This window comes from Sprattus sprattus, assembly GCF_963457725.1.
Source record: "Sprattus sprattus genome assembly, chromosome: 7".
Lineage (NCBI taxonomy): Eukaryota > Metazoa > Chordata > Actinopteri > Clupeiformes > Clupeidae > Sprattus > Sprattus sprattus.
The window spans coordinates 34,441,204-34,462,228 of NC_137926.1; the positions used below are offsets into that span (position 1 = coordinate 34,441,204).

The following is a 21,025-nucleotide window of genomic DNA, read 5'->3' on the forward strand; positions in this document are numbered from 1 at the left end:
TCCACATCTGATAAATGATGGCATCAGTATCCAGGATAAGTGCAGAGCAGCACACATATATGAATAGCATGCAATGACTCTGGTACTAAACAGCAGTCAGACATGATTTACACAGTGGTCTACAATAACCCATACCACACTCTTCAACATGTTATGGAATATATTTCGAATGATGCTGTTGCCAGCATTGTCTAAAAAAAAAAAAATACACCATTATACACTACACTGCCATTTTTCATTGTCAATTTACCTGAGCCTGCCATGTTAATGTAGGGATTCCATGAGGGAACATGTCAGCCAAGGCATGAATGAGAGCAGACAGAGACTGATGCTCTTATATAATTGAAAGAGAGAGGCCTCCTCTTACATCATCATCTTACAGTATGTGTCATTCTTCAATAAACCCATTCATGTGTGACACTTTCAGGAGCACTACAGAATAAACATGAACAGATGACTGCATCCGTGTGCAAACCCCCACACATACACAAAAATACAAGACACATCATGAATCATGCATATACACTAAAGCATACTCTCCCACCCCCGCAAAACGTGCAAGCACACACACACGTGCATTTGCACACACACACACACACACACACACACACACACACACACACACACACACACACACACAGGCATTAGTAATGGCTACTTATGGTAAACTGCATCTGGTTTCTATTATTTTTTTTATAGTGCAATATGTTTTAGTATCTATGTGTGTGTACTGTTTGTGTACACATGCAACTGTGTCTATGGAGAAGCAGTAGATGAGTTTTAGTATTTTAGTATAGTATAGCGTTTTACAGTGTGTGGGGGCTCTATGTGTGTTTGCATTGCAGGAAAGACAATAATATACGTTGAATTTATTCAACTGTATGTCAAAAGCAGGGGCATCGTTAGGCCTGTTTTAGGGGGGCTTCCCCAAAATGATTTGGCATTATTGGCTTTAAAAAAAAATTGGTGATGACATTTAATTAAACGATTGTTTCTCACATGGACACGTTTTTTATAACTCTCAAATGCTACATATGTGCGTGCGTGTAGGTTTTCTCCCGTTTAAAATTACAATCCAATAGCATATCATTAACGATAAAACGGGGATCTCGCAGAGGCGGCTGCGCTGGTTTTCTCACTCTGCCAAGTAAGGTCTCTTCAACGACATCCAAGATTATAGCCAAGGAGTTTAGCGCAAAGTAAATGATGCATGGAGTGAAATGGTAAGTAAAGGTAGTTACAGAATGTGGCTATCTGTAGTTGTTAACGATTGTTAACTGTTTAAATTAAGGTTTAGGCTACTTGAGGTAAATTAAAGAGAATATTGTAGTGGGCTATGTTTACACTAAGCTAGCTAGCTAGCTAGATATTTTGTTAGAAACTGTCCCAGTGAGTGTGAACGAGCAAATTCGAAATACAAGAAATAACTATCGTCACCTCTCCATTCTTTGCATTACGTAATATATCTCTAGTTTTTCGAAACAATAATATCAGTCCCTATAGAATGTTGTTGTTTATAATCAGTTAATGCTAGTGAATCCTTGTTTGACTTGATTATAGTGAATGCATTGGGTGCCTTCCATTTCAGCCCACCATACAATATTTATCACTTGATAATTAAGATGTACTTGTTTTTGTGTGAAAATCTGAAAATCTGATTCCCTTCTGCCCAAAATAAAACAATTAAACAACTCAAAAGTTGATACTGTCAGTTCCATTCTCCACCCATAGTGTCCAAATGAGATAAATAAAAATATCACTTGTATGTTAAAACTACACGGACAACAAAAAAGATGTAAATGTTGGTCAAATCATATTCCCTTCTGCTCATAATAAAGTAAGTTGACACTTTCCCTTTAAGAATTAGGATTTGGGATCAGATATGAAAGCTAGTTTATCCGTCTCTCCTTTACAAGCAGGTCAATTATTTCTCTCTCTTTATTTGAGAAAAGTTCATATTTGTGTTGTCAAATTTCACTGTGACCCTGAAATTCTGTCTCTTGTGTTATCATATACTAAATGCAAGCAAAACTAAAGAGCAAAATCACAATTTTTCTGATTAAACCAATCTATGAACTGTCTGAAAGAATGGATATCTGCGGCCCCAAATGGGCCCCCCCAAAAATGTTGCGCGCTATACGCGCGCAAACATCCAACTCCCCTTGGGGCTAAGCCCCCCCTTTCTTTGAATCCTAGAAACGCCCCTGGTCAAAAGTGTTGTTGCCTTGGTACCAAGGCAATACCAAGCCTGAGACAAATGTACCAATGCTTGTGTTCCTTATGTTTCAGTAGCGCTAACTCAGTAATCCTGTCCAATCAAAGTTCCTGTCAGCATAGAACTTTGTGAAAGGCCAAGGGTAATATGGTGACTATGCTACTACTAATATAACTAATACTAATACTTGGATAGGAATAAGGCCAGTGTTTTATCCTTTAAGATTCAATTAATATCAGCTGCAAGGGCTGTTCCAATTTTCAGCGATTTTACCCTGTCCTGTTATCCAAGAGGCTCTTTTTAAAAGGGTGTACCATAAAGGCAAGTCAAAATGTCTTAAATCCTGTCTACTGGATAACCTGTAGTAGTTATAGCTGTAAAACCAGATGTACTGTATATCTGCGCAACTGACCTGAATATATACTTAATACTAAAGACACTACAGTAAATCTCAAATCATTGACTTTACCATGACTACTTCCTTATGTTAGGAACTCAAATCATGGACTTTACCACGTCTACTTTCTTGTGTTAGGAACTCAAATCATTGACTTTACCACGTCTACTTCCTTGTGTTAGGAACTCAAATCATTGACTTTACCATGTCTACTTCCTTGTGTTAGGAACTCAAATCATGGACTTTACCATGTCTACTTCCTTGTGTTAGAAACTCAAATCATGGACTTAACAACCTCTACTTCCTTGTGTTAGGAACCTGTGATAGCTGCATAGTTGCTTGCACTGTGAGTAGGACTGTATTTCCAAAGGTAAAGGTTAAGGTAAGACCATCAACAAGACCACCTGCTCCTGTGCCTTAACTGGTAGGCACTGGCGTAGGCACTAGCAATGGCAAGTTGTGGGTTTGGTTGAAAGAGATCCCACAGAGGTATGATAGTAAATATGAAATGAGGCTGTGGACTTACATCAAGGGTCTCTCCAGGCGGCTCCCCAGCGAGCCCACCATCTCCCCCAGCGTGCAGTAGGCCTGGCCCAGGAAGTCCTGTGGACACACATCACATCACCTGGGGCTTCACTCGATGCCAATCGACACATCAGCCTCCTTACTGTACTCCAGCCAATACATCAGCACTCATGACTGAAAGGTTCATCCAGAACACAACCCATCGTTGGAGCATTTATTGGTGTGGGGCAATCCTCAAGGACAGCCTGACTCTTACCATTAAGTCATTACTATAACAGATTTAAAGATAATTTTGTAATGTCCTCAAGGCCATTGATTCATAAACTGAAAATGCCCTTAAAACAAACCATAAACAACTATCTAGAGCTTCTTTGTAATGATTTTATATTTTATTTTCTAACTATACAAAATGCTTTGTTCTCCAGTCATTTATTTGGTCCAAAAGCCATTGGTAGGGTACTATATCCAGCATCCTGTGGATGAATAAGCCATTGGTACTATATCCAGCGTCCTGTGGATGAATAAGCCATTGGAAGGCTACTATATCCAGCATCCTGTGGATGAATACGCTATTAGTAGGGTACTATATCCAGCATCCGGTGGATGAATGGTTGGATAAATAGGTGGATGGATAGATGTATTTTTCTCTATTTAGTCCCAACATTGCACAATATCTGCCTCAAATTACATGGTGGGAATAAACACTTGCTTTCCAATACATGGTCAATTAACTTCTGCATTTAATTTTAAAGTGGCTTGTGCCATTATCAGCAGCTTCAGCAGTGACTTATAAGCTAAACGACTTACTACTTCAATATTTGCAAAAAATATTTAATCATAATGGGTTTTCACTAAGCAACTTCTTTATGCGATCCCAAACACATATACAGCAAATCCCACTCTTGAAGAAATATAACTGAAAACTTCTTTATGCGATCCCTAACACATATACAGCAAATCCCACTCTTGAAGACATTTGACCAAAGATGGCAAAGTCACAAGCTGTCCACTCTGTCGCATGAAGGTACACACATTCATATAACTCAACACAAGCTGTTCTGCAACAAACCATGAAACAAATGGCACAATATGGAGTTATGCAATAGTCTCAATATAGAAACTTGAACGCAATTAAGTATTTAACTTTAAGGCGACCTTGGGTGTCTTGAAAGGCGCCCTATAAATAAAATGTATTATTATTATTAACTGGGTCTAAAAATGTATTTTTTCTGTTGGGTTATACCACATCTATTTTAAGCTCAATTAAAGGACTGCTTTGTTCTGTGTACACTGAAGTTGGTCTAAAAAACATCGTGTTTGTTTTGTGTCTAAATATAGCACCCTACAAGGCAATTTTGTGCATTTTTGACAAGATGAGTATACAAATAGCAACTGGCAAAAATAGTGATTGCAAGGATTTGGGCATTTCTTTCAAGATGTCATGCAATCTCAAAATCATTGAAATAATTTAATTGTGATTGTTTCAGCACGATAAAGAACCCAGTGGGTAGGGAATGAGCCCAATGCATTGTTCCATGTCTTGGTTCCAATACAATGGCATTCAAGTGGAACGGATCAAACCCTCTTCCACCCCAGCAGGCTTCACTTCCACTGGGGCTGCTCTTGATGCTGTGCCCGAGGGCCAAGGCTCGCCTCCACGCACCAAAAAAAAGAAAGAAGAAAAACATGTCCAGCTGCATGCCTGTGATGCCTACATCTCCCACAATGCCTGGCGGCAGCGCCATCTTAGTTTCACCTGGCTTGTTGGTTGCTGATGAGCTGAAAGAGACAGCTTGCCTACAGCTGTGGGGCTGGAGCAAAGATCTCCTGCGTGAACTGGTGTCAGATCGAGCTTTAGACAGAGGGATCTTGTCACATACTTTGAACAGTGATCTGACAACACAGTTTGGGGTGCTTGGGTGTGGTCACTGGTGCAATGTAAACCTTGTAACCAGTTAATATCCATCTAAACATGGACTGCACTGTCAGCAGCATCTATACAAAGTTACTTACATGTTTGGACAGGTTTTCACTCTTGGAGTCAAGGTCATACCTGACAGGGCAAAGGAAAAGTCAGTCAGGAAGACTTCACAAGTCACAGCAATTACCACTGAACATGCAGTCTGGTACATACACAGACAAAGCCATGACATTACTTAGCCAGAACAAAGGCAAGAACCCTTCATTCAACTCATTGTGTAACACAGTCAGAAAACAGCATCCAACCTCAGCAGAAGAAAGAGTTCTGTGGAATTGTATTCTCAAGAATTCTTCTGATGCATGAGAATAAAATGCACCATACTGTACTGATATCAATCCAAATGAGAGCACAGATAATACTTTGTTATAAAAATATATATTAAAAGACGTTTGACCTTTCTGGGAAAGTGTTCAAATGTTGTATTATTTAGCAGGGGAAGCCCTGCTGGTTATTTGGCTAGTTGAGCAATGTCATTCTCACATTCTTTCAAACATACTGGATATGCCAGAGAGGGGAGAAAGACGACACAACAATGTATCATGGGCAATCTTATTGTAGAAGACTAGATGGCCATTACATAACATGTGTGCCTAATGCTCTGCTCAAGTGTGCCTCATTCATTCAATGTTTCTGAATGCTTCACTTGATCACAGCAAACACATACATAAACACACATAAACAAACACTCTCCTGGATGCAGTATGAATGCATTCACACCATCCCAGCTGTAAGTGTCCACACCACACATCTCAGACAAAATACTGATCCTTCTCTCTGTCTGTTTAATACATTGCACCCTCACGCACACACACTCACACACACACACACACACACACACACACACACACCCTCACCCACACACATGTACACACTCACACACACTCACACACACACACACACACACACACACACACACACACACACACACACACACACACACACAAACACACACACACACACACACTCACACAAACATGTACACACTCACACACACACACACATGTACAACCTCAAACACACACACACTCACACTCCCACACACACATGTACAAACTCACACACACACACACACACACACACACACACACACACACACACACACACACACACACACACACACACACACACACACACACACAAACACATGTACACACTCTGAGGAGGCTGAGTGGTGGTGTGGTAGAAGGGGCAGCAGGGAAAGGAGGCAGAATGGCCAACGGGATGGAAACACTAGAGAAGAGGAAGAGATGTGTGCAGACAGAATAGAGCCCTGCTCTCTCTTCCCTCTAAAACAAGGCTATATCAATGCTCTAGTAGTTTATGCATGTGTATGCATGTGTATGTGCATGAGAGAGTGTGTGTGCTCATGTGTGTGTGTGTGTGTGTGTGTGTGTGTGTGTGTGAGTGTGTGTGTGTGTGTGAGTGTGTGTGTGTGTGAGAGAGAGAGAGAGATTTTACTGGAAAAATCTTTCAGATAAGGAACCCCCCCCCCCACACACACACACACACACACACACACACACACACACACACACACACACACACACACAGACACACACCCTCACTCACTCACTCACACAAATATATATATATACACACACAATCATTTTCTGCCTCAGTGACCTGTGTAAGCTGTATGTGCATGTGAGTGTTTTGTTGTTGATATTTCAGTTATTTATAGCCAGCCACAGATTGGAGTTATGTATTCGTCACATCCATCACCAGCCCACTTCCCAGCGGAGAGCAGCCAATCAGGCATTAGTTTAACAACATGTGACACGGGCTAAGCCAATGGCAAATAGATAAACAGTGTCAGGAAGGAAGTGGCAACTGTAAATTTCATTTATTCCATTCATGCTGCCCTGATTCAGTCATTTACACAGACATACACAAAGAGAAGAAAATACAGTTCTACTCACAGGTCAAAACGGAGATTTTGTCTTTCCTCAAAGAAGTAGTCAAGGATGAATTTCCGCACAAAGTCTGGGTTTAGGGTGTTGTCAATGACTTCTGTCCTGCCAAACTGGAGGTAGCACAGGGGGTTAGATTTGACAAGTAGAAGAACAAGGATGGAAACTATTTGGGGGAAGTTATTTGCATGAAATCAGAATATTTGATTTTGACTTCCCTTGTTCATCACGTCATTGCTGACTGATTAGACACCATGATATGATGGGATTTCCACTCACCTCTCTCCATTCTCTGTTTCCAATGGTTTGTGTGTACAGAATGCAAACTAGATGCAGATGAAGCAGAAGACAAAAGAGAGAGAATGTTGTGAACTTCCGTTTCTCTGCCCAAGTAAACATCAGCACCGGTAGAGCAAAGACACGCTTTCAATCAAGCTGTGAGTGGCGTTTGAAACTCTTCACACCCATCCTCTCATTAATGAGCCATCTGCTTAAACTGTCTGCAGGCCCTCACCACGGAAATCTGAACTAATAACTTTCACCAAGACACATCCCTAAACAAAGGCTGTGATAATGTTTCAACCATATGGGATTGCTGGGATGAGCCCCTTGTGTGTGTGCGGGGGGATGGGGGTCACATGCCCATAGTGATTCTGGCAGATCAGGCATGTGCTGAAGAACTCCTCCAATATGAGCAGCTCTTCCAGGCTGAGATCAGCTGGCATATATACACTGACTGCCTCTGATACTTTTATGTTGGCCAGCTGAGGCAGTGGTTGCATATGATGAACTCTGTCGTTGTCACAAAAGCATGTGTCATCACTAAAAAATATCAAATAAATAGCACATCAGTGCACTTAAGTGAATCTAGAAGGCTGCACATGCTAGTGGGAATAGAGAACCTCTGGGGACAGAAACATCAGTGATTTTGCTTTAGGTCACCTAACCTTACACAAACCACAATGATTCAAAATGTCCAACTTGTCAAAGGCCCACATGTACATTTGAACCTAATATCAGATGGAACACAATCATGAAGAGCCTTTTGGCAATATGTCCACTCAGAGTAAAAATTCAACCACAGAATATTCTCCAGGACAGGATGGCACAGACCCAGGGCATATCTCTTTATGCATTTTGTAGACACGAACAGTGTCTTAAAAGAGCAGGCAGCAGAAGATAGTGTGAATCTATGTCAAGAAAATGACAAATAAAATGGCTCAGGGAAAGAAGTTATGATACAACATTGCTAAATTAACATGGTTTACAAGCTGCATTTCAGTCCTACATTTTCTAAACATGAGGATCCCACTGCAGCCCTTTGTAAGCACTTGGGGCAATGATTTGCACATAAAGCCTTTCTTCCTTCCTTATACATTGATGATTTGCACATATAGCCTTTCTTCCTTATATAAATTGGTTATTTGCACATATAGCCTTTCTTTCTTCCTTTCTTATATACATTGTCCATGGATTTGTCTAAAGAAGCAACCAATCGTAGATTCTTTTTAATTGGAATTTCCCTTCAATATCCATTCCCAACTTAATGTGACAATAACGCCTTATTCAGAATCTCAATGTGACCAAGAAAAGGGCTGTATTTGACATCATTTTTGCAGTGCTCTCTGTTTCAGAAAATGCGATGTTTTCCTGCTGTGGTGTGTATGCGGAGCCGGTGTGTTCATGCCAATGTGACTGATTAAATATCAGCCTAAATGTCATCTTCCATCACATGGGGAAATTGAATTGAATTGAATCCAACACCACATGCAAAGACTTGGGCACATGAGCGTGAAGGAAGACAGGACCCAACATCTTGTTACAACTCATTATTGTAACCCCCTCTTTTCACCCGTAATCACAAAACCCTGCAAATGATGTACTTACATCTGCATCGACACAGACACAGACACACACACACACACAGACACAGACACACACACACACACACACACACACACACACACACACACACACACACACACACACACACACACAGGAGCACATCAACACAAAACAGACAATAGATACAAGCACAAACAGTAACTATACTGTAGCAAGACACACACAGCCCTGGCCAGCACCAGAGCTGGATCTAATTTTAGCATCCTACGGCCACTGAAACGTGTGTCTTTTGGCTCTGGATCTACTGAAGCGCTCTAATCTTGTGCGACCTGGGCAATAACGTCAGTATAGCTAAGACATGGACTCAGCACAAGTGCCTCCTTGCATAAATGGAAGGCAAGCCCTCCACCCTCAGTCTCTTCCTGCTGACTTTTCCTCAAATGTAAGGCATGGCCCAGGAGCACTACTGCTTTCCCTCTCTCTTTCCATCTTTTTCTTACCTCTTTCAATGTCAGGAATATAGAACTATTCTTATTTCTCTCACTCATTCCCCTTTATAATCCCCCTTTCTATCTCTTTCATCTGAACTTGTTTCACTCTTTCGACAAGCTACTTGATATTCCCCCAGCTTTCTTTTTGTCAAAATATTGCTGATGTTTTCCTTTTCAGCTTCAAAGGGACTATATTTGACTGCAGCTGGATATCTGGGATAGTCTTATCACTAATCTCTGGATATAATATGTGGCACTTCTGCAATGTTAATTAGCCAAGGGCCACAGGCAAGGACAGCAGCTGGCTACATCCAGCTGGCAAACAGAGGTTATAACATTTAACTTTATGAGACGTTACAATGGTGACTCTACATCCAGAGGTTATAACCTTCAACTTTATGAGACATAACAATGGTGAATCTACATCCAGAGGTTATAACATTTAACTTTATGAGACGTAACAATGGTGACTCTACATCCAGAGGTTATAACATTTAACTTTATGAGACGTAACAATGGTGACTCTACATCCAGAGGTTATAACACTTAACTTTATGAGACGTTACAATGGTGACTCTACATCCAGAGGTTATAATCAGCTTTATGATACGTTACAATGGTGACTCTACATCCAGAGGTTATAATCAGCTTTATGAGACGTTACAATGGTGACTCTACATCCAGAGGTTAAAACATTCAACTTTATGAGACGTAGCAATGGTGACTCTACAGACCTGATGCATGCAGGGCTGTAACATACTACTGAATGAATTTTTCTGTAATAATATTCAACAAAAACCCAGTATTTGCGGGAAGGGTGGAAATTCCAACAAAAAACTAAACTAATGCAGCCATAAGTCAATAACAAGACAGGTAAGAGTCCTCTGTGTTGAAACAGGATTTCACATTGAATTAAAAAATGAGCCCAACAACTTTTCAAAGATTTCAAAAGAAGAAAAGGTGCATTATGTGATTAAATGAAATTGCTCAGGCATTGTGTGTGAACAATGCAACGCAGAACCTGGAGAGACAACTTCATTGTCAGAGGCTGTCTTTACAACATACGTATCACCGGGTAGTAAGCACACACACCCACAAACACACACACAGACACACATATATCCACCCACTCACAATGCAGTACACAGAAAGCACATACATGCATTACCCCACAGACATTTGTTCCACCCAAACGTCCACAAGCATCCATCTCCTCTAATATATCCTGTCCTGTGCCCCCACACCAAACACAGACATATGAGACATAGTCAACCTTCTAAAGGCAGGCAGCCCACATGATTATACATTGTTTAAGGATATAATATAATATGTCATAATCATAATATGTACTCAATCATACCATCATGATCATGTAATAATTTACAGTTATTACAGTAACATAAAACACATGATATTTTAGTATAATATCCAAAGATATGACTCATCAGTTTGAAAGGGCATTCATGACATTATTTGTACTACTGTAAATACTTGAGAAATAAAAAAATGAGTGGACCTTACTTGGATCAGACTTGGAAAACGTGTCTCTATCCAGAAGATTTCTGTGGAGGCAATGAGAAAATGTATTGTCAATAGATTTGTTTTAAGATTATTCAGGACAAAAATATTTTGAAAACCTAGTTTGTCAATACACGTCTTCAATCCCAGTAATGTTGTTGCAGACATGTGAAAGTCATGTGGAATTGTGAATGCATGAAACTCATCATGTTCTATAATGTTTTATTATTATGGACACAATACACATTCCTTGGGTGTCTCTTACAATAAATCGCCTCCTTCATTTTTTAATGGAATACATACCTAATACCAGGGCCGGATCTACCATTAGGGCCCACGGCACTGTGCCCAGGGGCCCCAACCATTCCCAGCCAGTGGGGGGGCACCACACAAAAGAAACTTTTTTTTTTGTTTTTTTGAATGAATGTTTGTACTCTTAAAATAGTTATACATGGTATTATTAAATAGGGTATTCATTTAAAATTCATTATTAAAACGAATGTCATAAGAACAGCAATATAATGATTCTGAATAATATAGTGGCCTAATGTGACAGTTAACCCCCCTCCCATAACCTGTCAATTGAGCCAGTCCACCGCGGTAGATATGAAAAATTGATGAAAAATTGACAGTCACAGACATGATGAGACATCAACTGAGTGGTTTCGCTAAAAGACAAAAAAAAAAAGTGAAAGACAACAGGCGTTTAGCCGCAATTCAAAATGTTCCGGTGTTGGATCGTTTTTTCATAAAAACAGCACTAGCCGCCAGCACTAGCCGGGGAGATGCCAGTGCTAGTACAGTGCTACAGGGGGAGAGGTTAGCATCACAGCCAGGCGTCGGCCGCGACGATGAGGATGATGGTCCCCTCCAGGAAGATAGGAGCGAAGGAGAAGAGGAGGGATGTGAGGAGGAGGAGGATGTGTGAGAAGCCACCTTAAGCCATGGAGTGACACCCCCCCCATGTGATGAGAAAGAGGATGTCAACCACCCAACGCAGCCGATGCCAGTACACCTTCCAACTGATCCTGCGCTATGGGGAGAGCTCAGTGAGTGGAAAAAAGATCTAGCTATTGCTAATGGTCCCGCTACCTACCACAACCGGGCGGATAAATATGTAGCATCTGCACGGAACGACGGAATGAAAACCTGATGTCTGACGAATTATTTATTACAGTGCCAACTGCCGAATAAACTGTCAGTGTCAAGGGATTGGATGGTCTATTCCTCTTCGACTGGAATGGTCTATTGCTTTGCATGCAAATGCCTGGCCGGGCAGCCGAATGCTTTCACCTCCGGTTACAGTGACTGGAAACACCCTGACAGAGTCATAGCCCACGAGAAGAGCGCAAGCCACCGCAAGTGCATGCTCGCACTTCTCAGGAGGTCACGAAATGCAGGTACGGTTGATGTTGTTCTGAGGCAACAAAACGATGATGCGCCAAAGTATTGGCGAGAGGTGTTGCGACGCATTGTGGCCGTGATCAAGTTTCTAAGTGAACGGGGCTTGGCATTCCGGGGAGACAACGAGCTGCTGGGGTCATCTGGTAATGGCAATTACCTTGGGCTGATTGAGCTACTGGCAGAGTTCGACCCATTTCTCAAAGACCATCTGGACAAGCATGGCCAAAAGGGAAGAGGGCACGCGTCTTACCTGTCATCTACAGTGTGCGATCAGTTGATCTGCTTGATGGGCGAGAAAGTGAAGCGGAAGATAGCATCCGAAATTCAGTGTGCAAAGTACTTCTCCATCATTACGGATTCAACACCCGACATGTCGCACACCGATCAGCTGACGTTCATCCTCAGGTGCGTGAGTGAAGGAGGAAACATTCTTGAGCGGTTCGTTGGCTTCGAGCCAATCTACAGCCACACAGGAGCGAGTCTGGCTGGTTGTGTCAAGGAAATGATAGCCGATCTCGGCTTAGATCTTTCAAATTGCAGAGGCCAAAGTTATGATAACGCCAGCAATATGTCCGGGAAATATAATGGTCTCCAAGCTCACCTAAAAAAAATCAACCCGTTAATTCATTACGTACCATGCGCAGCACATTCCCTCAATCTCGTGGGAGTGAATAGTATTGAAGACAGCTGCCAAAGTGCAAGGAATTACTTCGACTTTCTTCAGTCACTTTATGTGTTCTGTGCGAGGTCCACCCACCGCTGGGATAAAATTTTCCACAACACTGACGTGACGAGGACCCTAAAGCCACTTTCCAATACGAGGTGGACATGCAGGGCGGATTCCACGAAGGCACTGCGAGAAAACTACAAGGCCATCAGAGAGGCTTTGGGGAGATTTTCGACCGACCCGGAGGAGAAGGGGGAAACCAGGCGTGAGGCCGCATCACTATGCGCACATCTCGACAAGTTGGAGACAGCGGTCCTGACACATGTGTGGGATAACATACTGTCAAGATTCAAGATCACCACAGAGGCGCTTCAAAACACCAACATCACACTGGACACCGCAGAGCGCCTTTTGCAGTCACTGCGTGCATATGTGGCATCAGAGAGAGATGAGATGAAAAATACGAGAATGCTGCTCGTGACATTGAAGGCGTTTGTCATCTGTACCAAGAGGAGATTAAACGGGTCAAAAAAAGAAAACATTTTCCAGGTGAACTAGAAGACAGCGATGCCCTGCTTGGCCTGCACGGCAGCAGAAGATTCCAGGTGGAAACGTACTATGCCTCCTTGACAAGCTGGTGTCGTGTCTGAACAAACGGATCGGGGCATACACGGAATTGAACGCATTGTTCAGTGTGTTGTTGAACCTTGACACAGACTCCGAGAACGTGCGTAAATGCGCTTCGAGCCTCTCATCCGTGTATCCAGATGATCTGGACAAAGACTTTGGCGAAGAACTGCTCCATTTCAAGACATTTGTCAAAGATGAGAAAAAACGCTCCCCAGCAACAATGCTACAGCTTCTTCACACACATGGACTCCAAAGCACCTTTCCAAACGTCTTTGTGGGACTCCGACTCTTCTTAACTCTGCCCTTTACCAACGCAGAAGGCGAGAGGTCGTTCTCCCGGTTGAAGAATGAACTGAGAACCACTATGACACAGAAGCGTCTCACAGCGCTCTCACTGCTCACCATTGAATCGGAGTTGGTGAAAGAGTTGGACTTTGAGGATGTAGTCAACACCTTTGCTTGCGCAAAATCAAGAAAGAAGCAGTTCTGCTAAAGGTAAGAAAGCTTATTTATTTATCTCTGTCTCTTTTAGACAAAACTCATTTGACGCTGTAAATTTACTGGTTTTCTTTGCCTGGTTCCTTTCTAGGCCCTGTTGCTGTCATTGTGCTCTGGGACGGCTGTGGCAACGGATTTCCCCTCTTAGTGAAGTTATAGTTATTTGATGCAATGAGCAGTGCTTAATGTAACAGGTTTAGAAATTATTAATATGTGTGCAATCTTTTATTTATTATTTTATGTATATAAGTTTTATTTCACCAAAATCTTGATTTCTTTCATTATAGCTAGGATTGTATTGTTATTTTGTTGAGTAAGTGCGCCCTCTACTGGCTGGTTTAATGGCTATAGGCTGCCGTTACGTGCCTGGCTCAGTTTATGTTTTGCCTGCCAACAAAAGGTACGTGTTAATAGCGTGTCCATAATCATTTAATGTAGATTAGTAATATATGTGTTTAAGATAAATTTGTGGTGCACACGGGGGTTCATTAATATGTTTTGTGGTCAGGGCATGTAGAGTTGGTTAGTTTGTTTTGGGATTTTGGGATGTATTTGCTGTTTTGTAAGTTTTGGGATTAGATATAGCTAACCTCGTGCGTTACCTATTTTACTATGCTAGTTTTAGTTTTTCTGTCGTGTAGTGTAGCCCATATGTTTCAGTTGTCCTTTTCTTTTGTCTGTTTATGTTTTGCCTGCCAACAAAAGAGTTTGGAATCTACACACTGAGAGACTAAAAGTAAAGTGTCTTAAAAGAACTGCAGTGTCCTGTGATATCTATGCACCTGAACACAACGCAGTAGTCGGCGGAGTAAGACCAAGCCGGCTTTATGTGTCATTATGTGTGTTAAAATAATAATAATAAAAAAAATATATAGAATTTTTTTTTCCAGATTTTTTTCGGGGAGGGGGGGGGGGGGGGCCTTCAGACATTTTGTGCCCAGGGGCCTATGATTTGTTAATCCGGCCCTGCCTAATACCTAAATAAATAGAAACTTTAAAAATCAAAAGCATACTGCCTTTAACATACAAGTCTAGGTCTTAAATACAGCCTATCTGAATCCATTTCAAATCATTCACACCTGCACTTAAGGAGGGATTGTTTGTTTTCGATTTCTCGGTATAAAAATATATTTTTCATTGATTTTATCCAACTACATGTAATACTTATTTTAGCTTTGAAATGTACTGTACCGCAGTTGCACCATAACACTCACATGCACATCAAGCATGGATTTTAGAGAGCCCCAAAAAATGAGTTATATAGCATGCAACACCAACCTAGGAAGATGTTCACCATTGCAACATGCTGCTTGACGTCCTGCCAAATCCTACATTAAATCATAAACCTTTCATGACCTGTTCCTTTTTTCTCTGTGGAGGGTGTTCACAGACCCGAAATGATGACATGATTTATTCAATAGGACTCCCAAAAACATCTATTGCATGAAACGGGCAGAAACAGCTGAGGGCTGAAGCTTTCCTTAAGTAGTCATGCAAACCCCCCAAACATCTCTCAGCGATTGATTGGGAGTGATGTATCTAGATCAGCTGCTCCGCTGGTGCTCAGGCGAAGTGATATGAAGATGGTGTGATGTTGCTTTGGGCTAGGCTGATTGTGTCACTGCATATGCATAGCCTCTCTCCACATCCAATAAAACCCATTAAAGTGGGAACACTTGTGTCGCAGCACAAACCACAAACACTCCACAATTCTCCATCTCACACACCATTTTCTCCCGCTGTGTTTTGGGATATCCTACGCAGCAAAACTCATGGTATCAACATGTTAATATTATGGTGTCAAGACTGGCTGGATAGCACAACTGTGTGTCCCAATTCACAGTCACTTGAGGGGACAGCAATTCATTTGGCAGATAATACAGAATTATCTACAAAATGTACAAACTGTGAAAACAGTGAGTAGAAGGAGAGTCATCCATTTCAAACTGGTCATCCATGAAAAGGACACTCACTGAACCATTGACTCTGGTGGTGGTGTATTTTAGTTTGTGTTAGTGGTAAAGCTTTTAAAAGAAAATCCACTGCATATGACAGTATCAGTTCTGTCACGCAGATTCATTACATTTCTATGGTATTCACAATAGTGAAGTCTTTAGAGGATCTTGAGCTCTCTTTGATAGCAGCAGAGAAGAAAAGCTTCTGAGGTGTCGGACATTCTGATAACTGGTAGTCGGGATAGCTATACTGTATATGCAAAGCTTTGTGCCCATTAATCCAATCAACATTATGAACAGAAAAATGCCTAGGGAAAAAACTCCTCCACCCTGGCAATCTGCAAGGCACTTTCATGTTGGGAGCAATTCTAGGAAAGCGAAGGTAAGCATGCAGAGCAGAGAATTCCTTATGAAAGATTTACAATGTAGTCTCCACATAACACCACTTTCCCATTTAAAATCCCATCAGTCCCCTACCCATAGGAGGCTTTGGTTCCACATCACTCGGACATAGTCATAATGCTTCCCATATATGCTTAAACTACATTTCAGAGGCTATCATTTGACTTGGCAGATAGATGTCTGATTGAGGAGCACGGCAATAATAATTGCCGTAATAATATAATGAAACATCAAAACTGTTAGAGCAGTTGTGATTAAATAATATCATGTTCAGTCATTTACTTCTAATATAATAATAATAATAATAAAAAATACTTTATTTATATAGCCCCTTTAATGCAACAGAATGCAGCTCAAAGTGCTTTTAAGTACACTGTTGTACAGTAAACAGCATACAGGAATATGCAATGTCTATGTGATTGATGAATCTCAAATGTCAGGACTAAAACAAGTCACCCTTACCATCCAGGGACAGTTTAAGGCATTACTGCTGAAGCATGCTCCATTGATGAACAGCACTGGCTGCTCCCCTTGCTGTCATTACAGGATTGATTCAATGTAAATATCTGATTATCAGACCTTTAAACAAAATGGCTGACAGTGACATGGAAATAAGCTAAAACCCCTGTGCCCTAGAGCTACGTATGTGCCAGGGGGATGTTGAGTGCATCATTCTTACAGCAAGGCACAGAAGGAATTGGAGAGTACTGCATCAATCACATTCTTTTTGTTTTGTCAGTTGTGGTATAAAATACATCACACTGTTAGAAACCAGTAAGGTAAATTATATTTTGTTATCAACTGATGCAGCTGATACTTTATAGTATCTTCACCTCACAGTCCCTTCAAGTCAGTCTATCCACACCTGTACACAGGGCAGAGGGTCTGGAGTTCCCACATGAATGGATTTCTTGCCTTGAAAGCACTGCTCAAATAACCAATACTGACAACGACTTTCCCACGGTTAAAGATGGTCACAGGGGAAATGACCTTCGCCTCTGATCAATGGGTCTGATGAAGGACTCAAAATAACCCTTCAGAAGAGTCGATGTGCTGATCGGTCATGGAGGCAGAACTGGTATATGTGCCAGCCATTCTTTTGAGTGGCAGAAGGTGGGAATGATGAAGGTTGTGTTCAACCATAGGGGCTGCAGGAGGTAGGAATGGTGAAGGTCATGTTCATCCATAGGGGCTGCATCGTCTTCTGATGCATGAAACATGGCAAAAGTCAAAAACAAAGCAGTTCTGACTGCATCATGGGAACCAATGATAAGATTATACAACAACCATTTGGGGAAACTGGAGGCATCAGCTATTTGGATTGGAACCTGGGACATGGCGCAGTTGTCACAGAAAAGTAATTATGTCTTAAAAGCAGATAAAACTGGGTACATGTTGTTCTGGAATATTCAGTGGCCCAGAGTCCCTCTTTGCATTCCCCTTGCATATTCTTTTATAAATGCACTTGTGATGTTCCTGCTGTAACAGCGACACTGTGCAGCTGATTTGTCTGTGACTGGGAGGGAGAACTGCCCTATTTGCAGTCATTATTTTTGTTTAATATCTTCATCTCTGAATAAGGACAGTTAGAATCATTATATAACCATCAAAACCTATTTATCCTGCTTTTGAATTCTGGATATGTATAAAATCATACCCTATGACAAAGATTGTGATTGTGGGATGAAGGCTAAAAGGAAGAAGACTTAACACCAATGTTAGTCCACCCCCTACCTCGGTGAACAGTAAGGTATTGATAGGAGAGACAGAGAATGAGAAGCTTCTGGCAAATTGTATGACAGTCTGACAGCGTCAGTCAATTTTTTAATATGAAAGCTTTCAGACGCTTAATGGACCAAAAGACGCATTTATTGGTATGAGGTATCTACTGGGAACACCTAGTGACATCAGAGAGGAACTCAAGAAACATCTATTCAATCTTCTGCCTCAGACAGTTTATTTTCAAAACTCATCCAGATGTCTAAACATCAGTATGTTAGGCCAAATCCATTAGTGAGGAAAGTTTGCTGAAACTGAAAAATCTCGCAATTTTGCTTCCGGGATGAAATCTGCAGTTGAAAACAGTGCATAATTAATTGCTATATTTCTGCATGGAGCGTTTTTCTCCAACTGTCACGTAACAATCACTGAAAAATCACAGTATTAAAAGGGCCCCAAAACATCTACATTTTACAATTAATTGTTTTGTAATGTACAGTATAGCCCATTAACAATGAGAACTGTCCTTGAGCAACCTTATAGAAACCAAGGCCAAAACCCTAAGAGAAAACACAAGGCATTCATGGCAAGTAATGCCTTATTAAACAGAAAACCTGTAGCACTGAACACCACACAAAAGTATGGGCTATCTGCCAAAGGCCATATCAGGAGTGAGAACGATGAGATGCAAGGTGAAAACAGGGTGAAGTGGATACACATCCAATGGCATGTACATATGTACATACACGATCAGTAGCACAGCGCTGCAGACATACCGTTGCCCAGATAGCAAAAGGCCAGACTGTCAGCCCACTGGATTTTCCCGTGAGTTACAGACAAACAGCTCACCTTTTGGCCACTTGCTTAAAAATAAAAAATAAATCTTCTTATTCCATTCCACCAACCCTCAATATTTTTTTGGTGTGTAACTGACAATGCATTTTTTATCTTGAGAGCCTTCTAGTACCATGAACTTCGTCTGTTGCAGCTGATATTTGAAATAGACTATGCCACGGATAGGATTTAAAAAATTCCAGGAATTGCTAAAATGTTATGTTATTTTCTTAATATCCACGGTAAGTTTAACTAAAGATGATAGTGGTGCAAGAGCGGGCCAGATGTGGCACTCCACACCACCAGTGGGGAGTCAACCAAAATCCACCTGTGGACCGATAAATGCTTGCCATCTTGATGTGAACAAAGTCAGAATGCCTTGTCAGTATGAGTAAGAGTGAGTATTACTGCATTTAATTGGGTTGGCCTAAAAAAATATTCTTTAGAATTGACTCATCTTTCAGATTCCAGTAGAAAGTCTTAGGTGACAGGCAGGCCTAATTGATACTTACAAGCACAGGTAGCCATGTGATTCACCAAGACTGCTACTATGAGGTTTTTAATCCACTTATTTCAGGTATGACAGAATACAGCCAATACATAGTTGGTCTTGGTATAAACCAGCACATGACTGGTTTTTGTAAGTAAGTTATGTGAGTAGTGTTTCTTAAACAAGTGCCTTTAGGTGTTATTTTCTGAACCATCAATATTACCCTCAGTCACATCTCAGGATTTACAAGACGTGTAGGCTACTGACTGTTCACAAACAATCTAGTAACTTCGGCTATTCATACAACACGTAACATAGCCTATTTGATTCGCGATGCATTGAGTAAGATGACAAGACGGTGCATTTAATTAAAAAAAATACAGGCTCTAATCCTGAATGGTTCTAACAGCTGTTACCGACATGATGCACTTGAGCGCGTGATGCTCAGGGATCCGGTAGACCTGAGACTGCGGCTGACTCTAAGCGCGAGTCTTACGAGGAAAGAGCGGGCGAGACCCCGCTATGAGACGCCAACCTCAGGGTAATGCGGTGCCATCCGTGAATCATCCCTAATGTCTTTTCTACTCACTTCATGTCATGGCCAATGTAGAGCGTCAATGAATTCAAAGTGCCCTAAGCCACAGCTCACCCTAGAAGCAGGTTAGTTCGATTGTACGCATCTACTTAGTTGAGTAATTTAAGCGAAAAATGCTTAAAAACAAATCAAATGTATTATTACTGAATATATTAGGTATATAGAAGACAAAATAAAACAGCACGCGTTTGGGGTGAAGGATAGAAAACTTCAAAATGCAATACACTCGCTATACGGACACAAAATTCCTTCATCATATAGGCTACACATTTTACATTCATCCGAGATTGCAGTTTTGGTATTCTTTATAATTTTGCATACCTATATCATCAAACAATATACAGAGACGTGATGTTTCCCACCAGTGTAAAACTGACTATTACGGTAGAAATACTGTTAAGCATGACAGCTTGCTAAAATTGCATTTGCACGGCTCTGCTCGGGCAGCGCACCGGAGACGTTTAATAACCAAGGACGCTCTAGCACACTCACCTGCACGACACTGTGATTTCAACTTTGGTGGCGGGAATGGCAGCCGTTAGCGGATCGAATTCCCCTATAGACGCCATATTCATGAAGCTGTTCATTGTGGAGCTACGTCTCATATCCGACATTTTTGCAACAGTTTAAAAAAAAAAGCCAAAACCAATCTTGCAGCTTCGCTCTCTCGATGGTGACCTGGTGAGTGCGAGCGACAGACTCAGAGCATAGTGCGCGCGGAGGGGAGTCACCCAACTACATTCGCGACGTCACCCGGACTCAGTCGACCTCATCTTAATTAAAAGAGAGAGATGCCGAGTGGGGAAATGCCAGTGAATAACCCTGAAGACACCTTTGTATGTGTGGAGGAATGCCATGTAAATCTATAATTAAAAGAAGACGTCTTATTCGACATGAAATGTAACACCGCTTCTGCTTCCACACCGCTGTTTTGGAACTTCTTTAATAA

General features: G+C 41.4%; 1 protein-coding gene across 1 annotated transcript in view; it reads right to left on the minus strand.

Moving 5' to 3' along the window:
• cpne8 (copine VIII) overlaps positions 1-20,690 on the minus strand; it is a gene marked incomplete at both ends in the record, with an annotated part of 33,614 nt that extends 12,924 nt beyond the window's left edge. Inside the window, 6 exons of the mRNA XM_080841953.1 lie at positions 3,139-3,215; positions 5,151-5,190; positions 7,038-7,141; positions 7,308-7,354; positions 10,886-10,926; positions 20,569-20,690. Of these exons, the coding sequence (XP_080698079.1) occupies positions 3,139-3,215; positions 5,151-5,190; positions 7,038-7,141; positions 7,308-7,354; positions 10,886-10,926; positions 20,569-20,690 (431 nt within the window). The remainder of the gene's footprint in view (positions 1-3,138; positions 3,216-5,150; positions 5,191-7,037; positions 7,142-7,307; positions 7,355-10,885; positions 10,927-20,568) is intronic.
• Between the last annotated feature and the right edge of the window lie 335 nt (positions 20,691-21,025).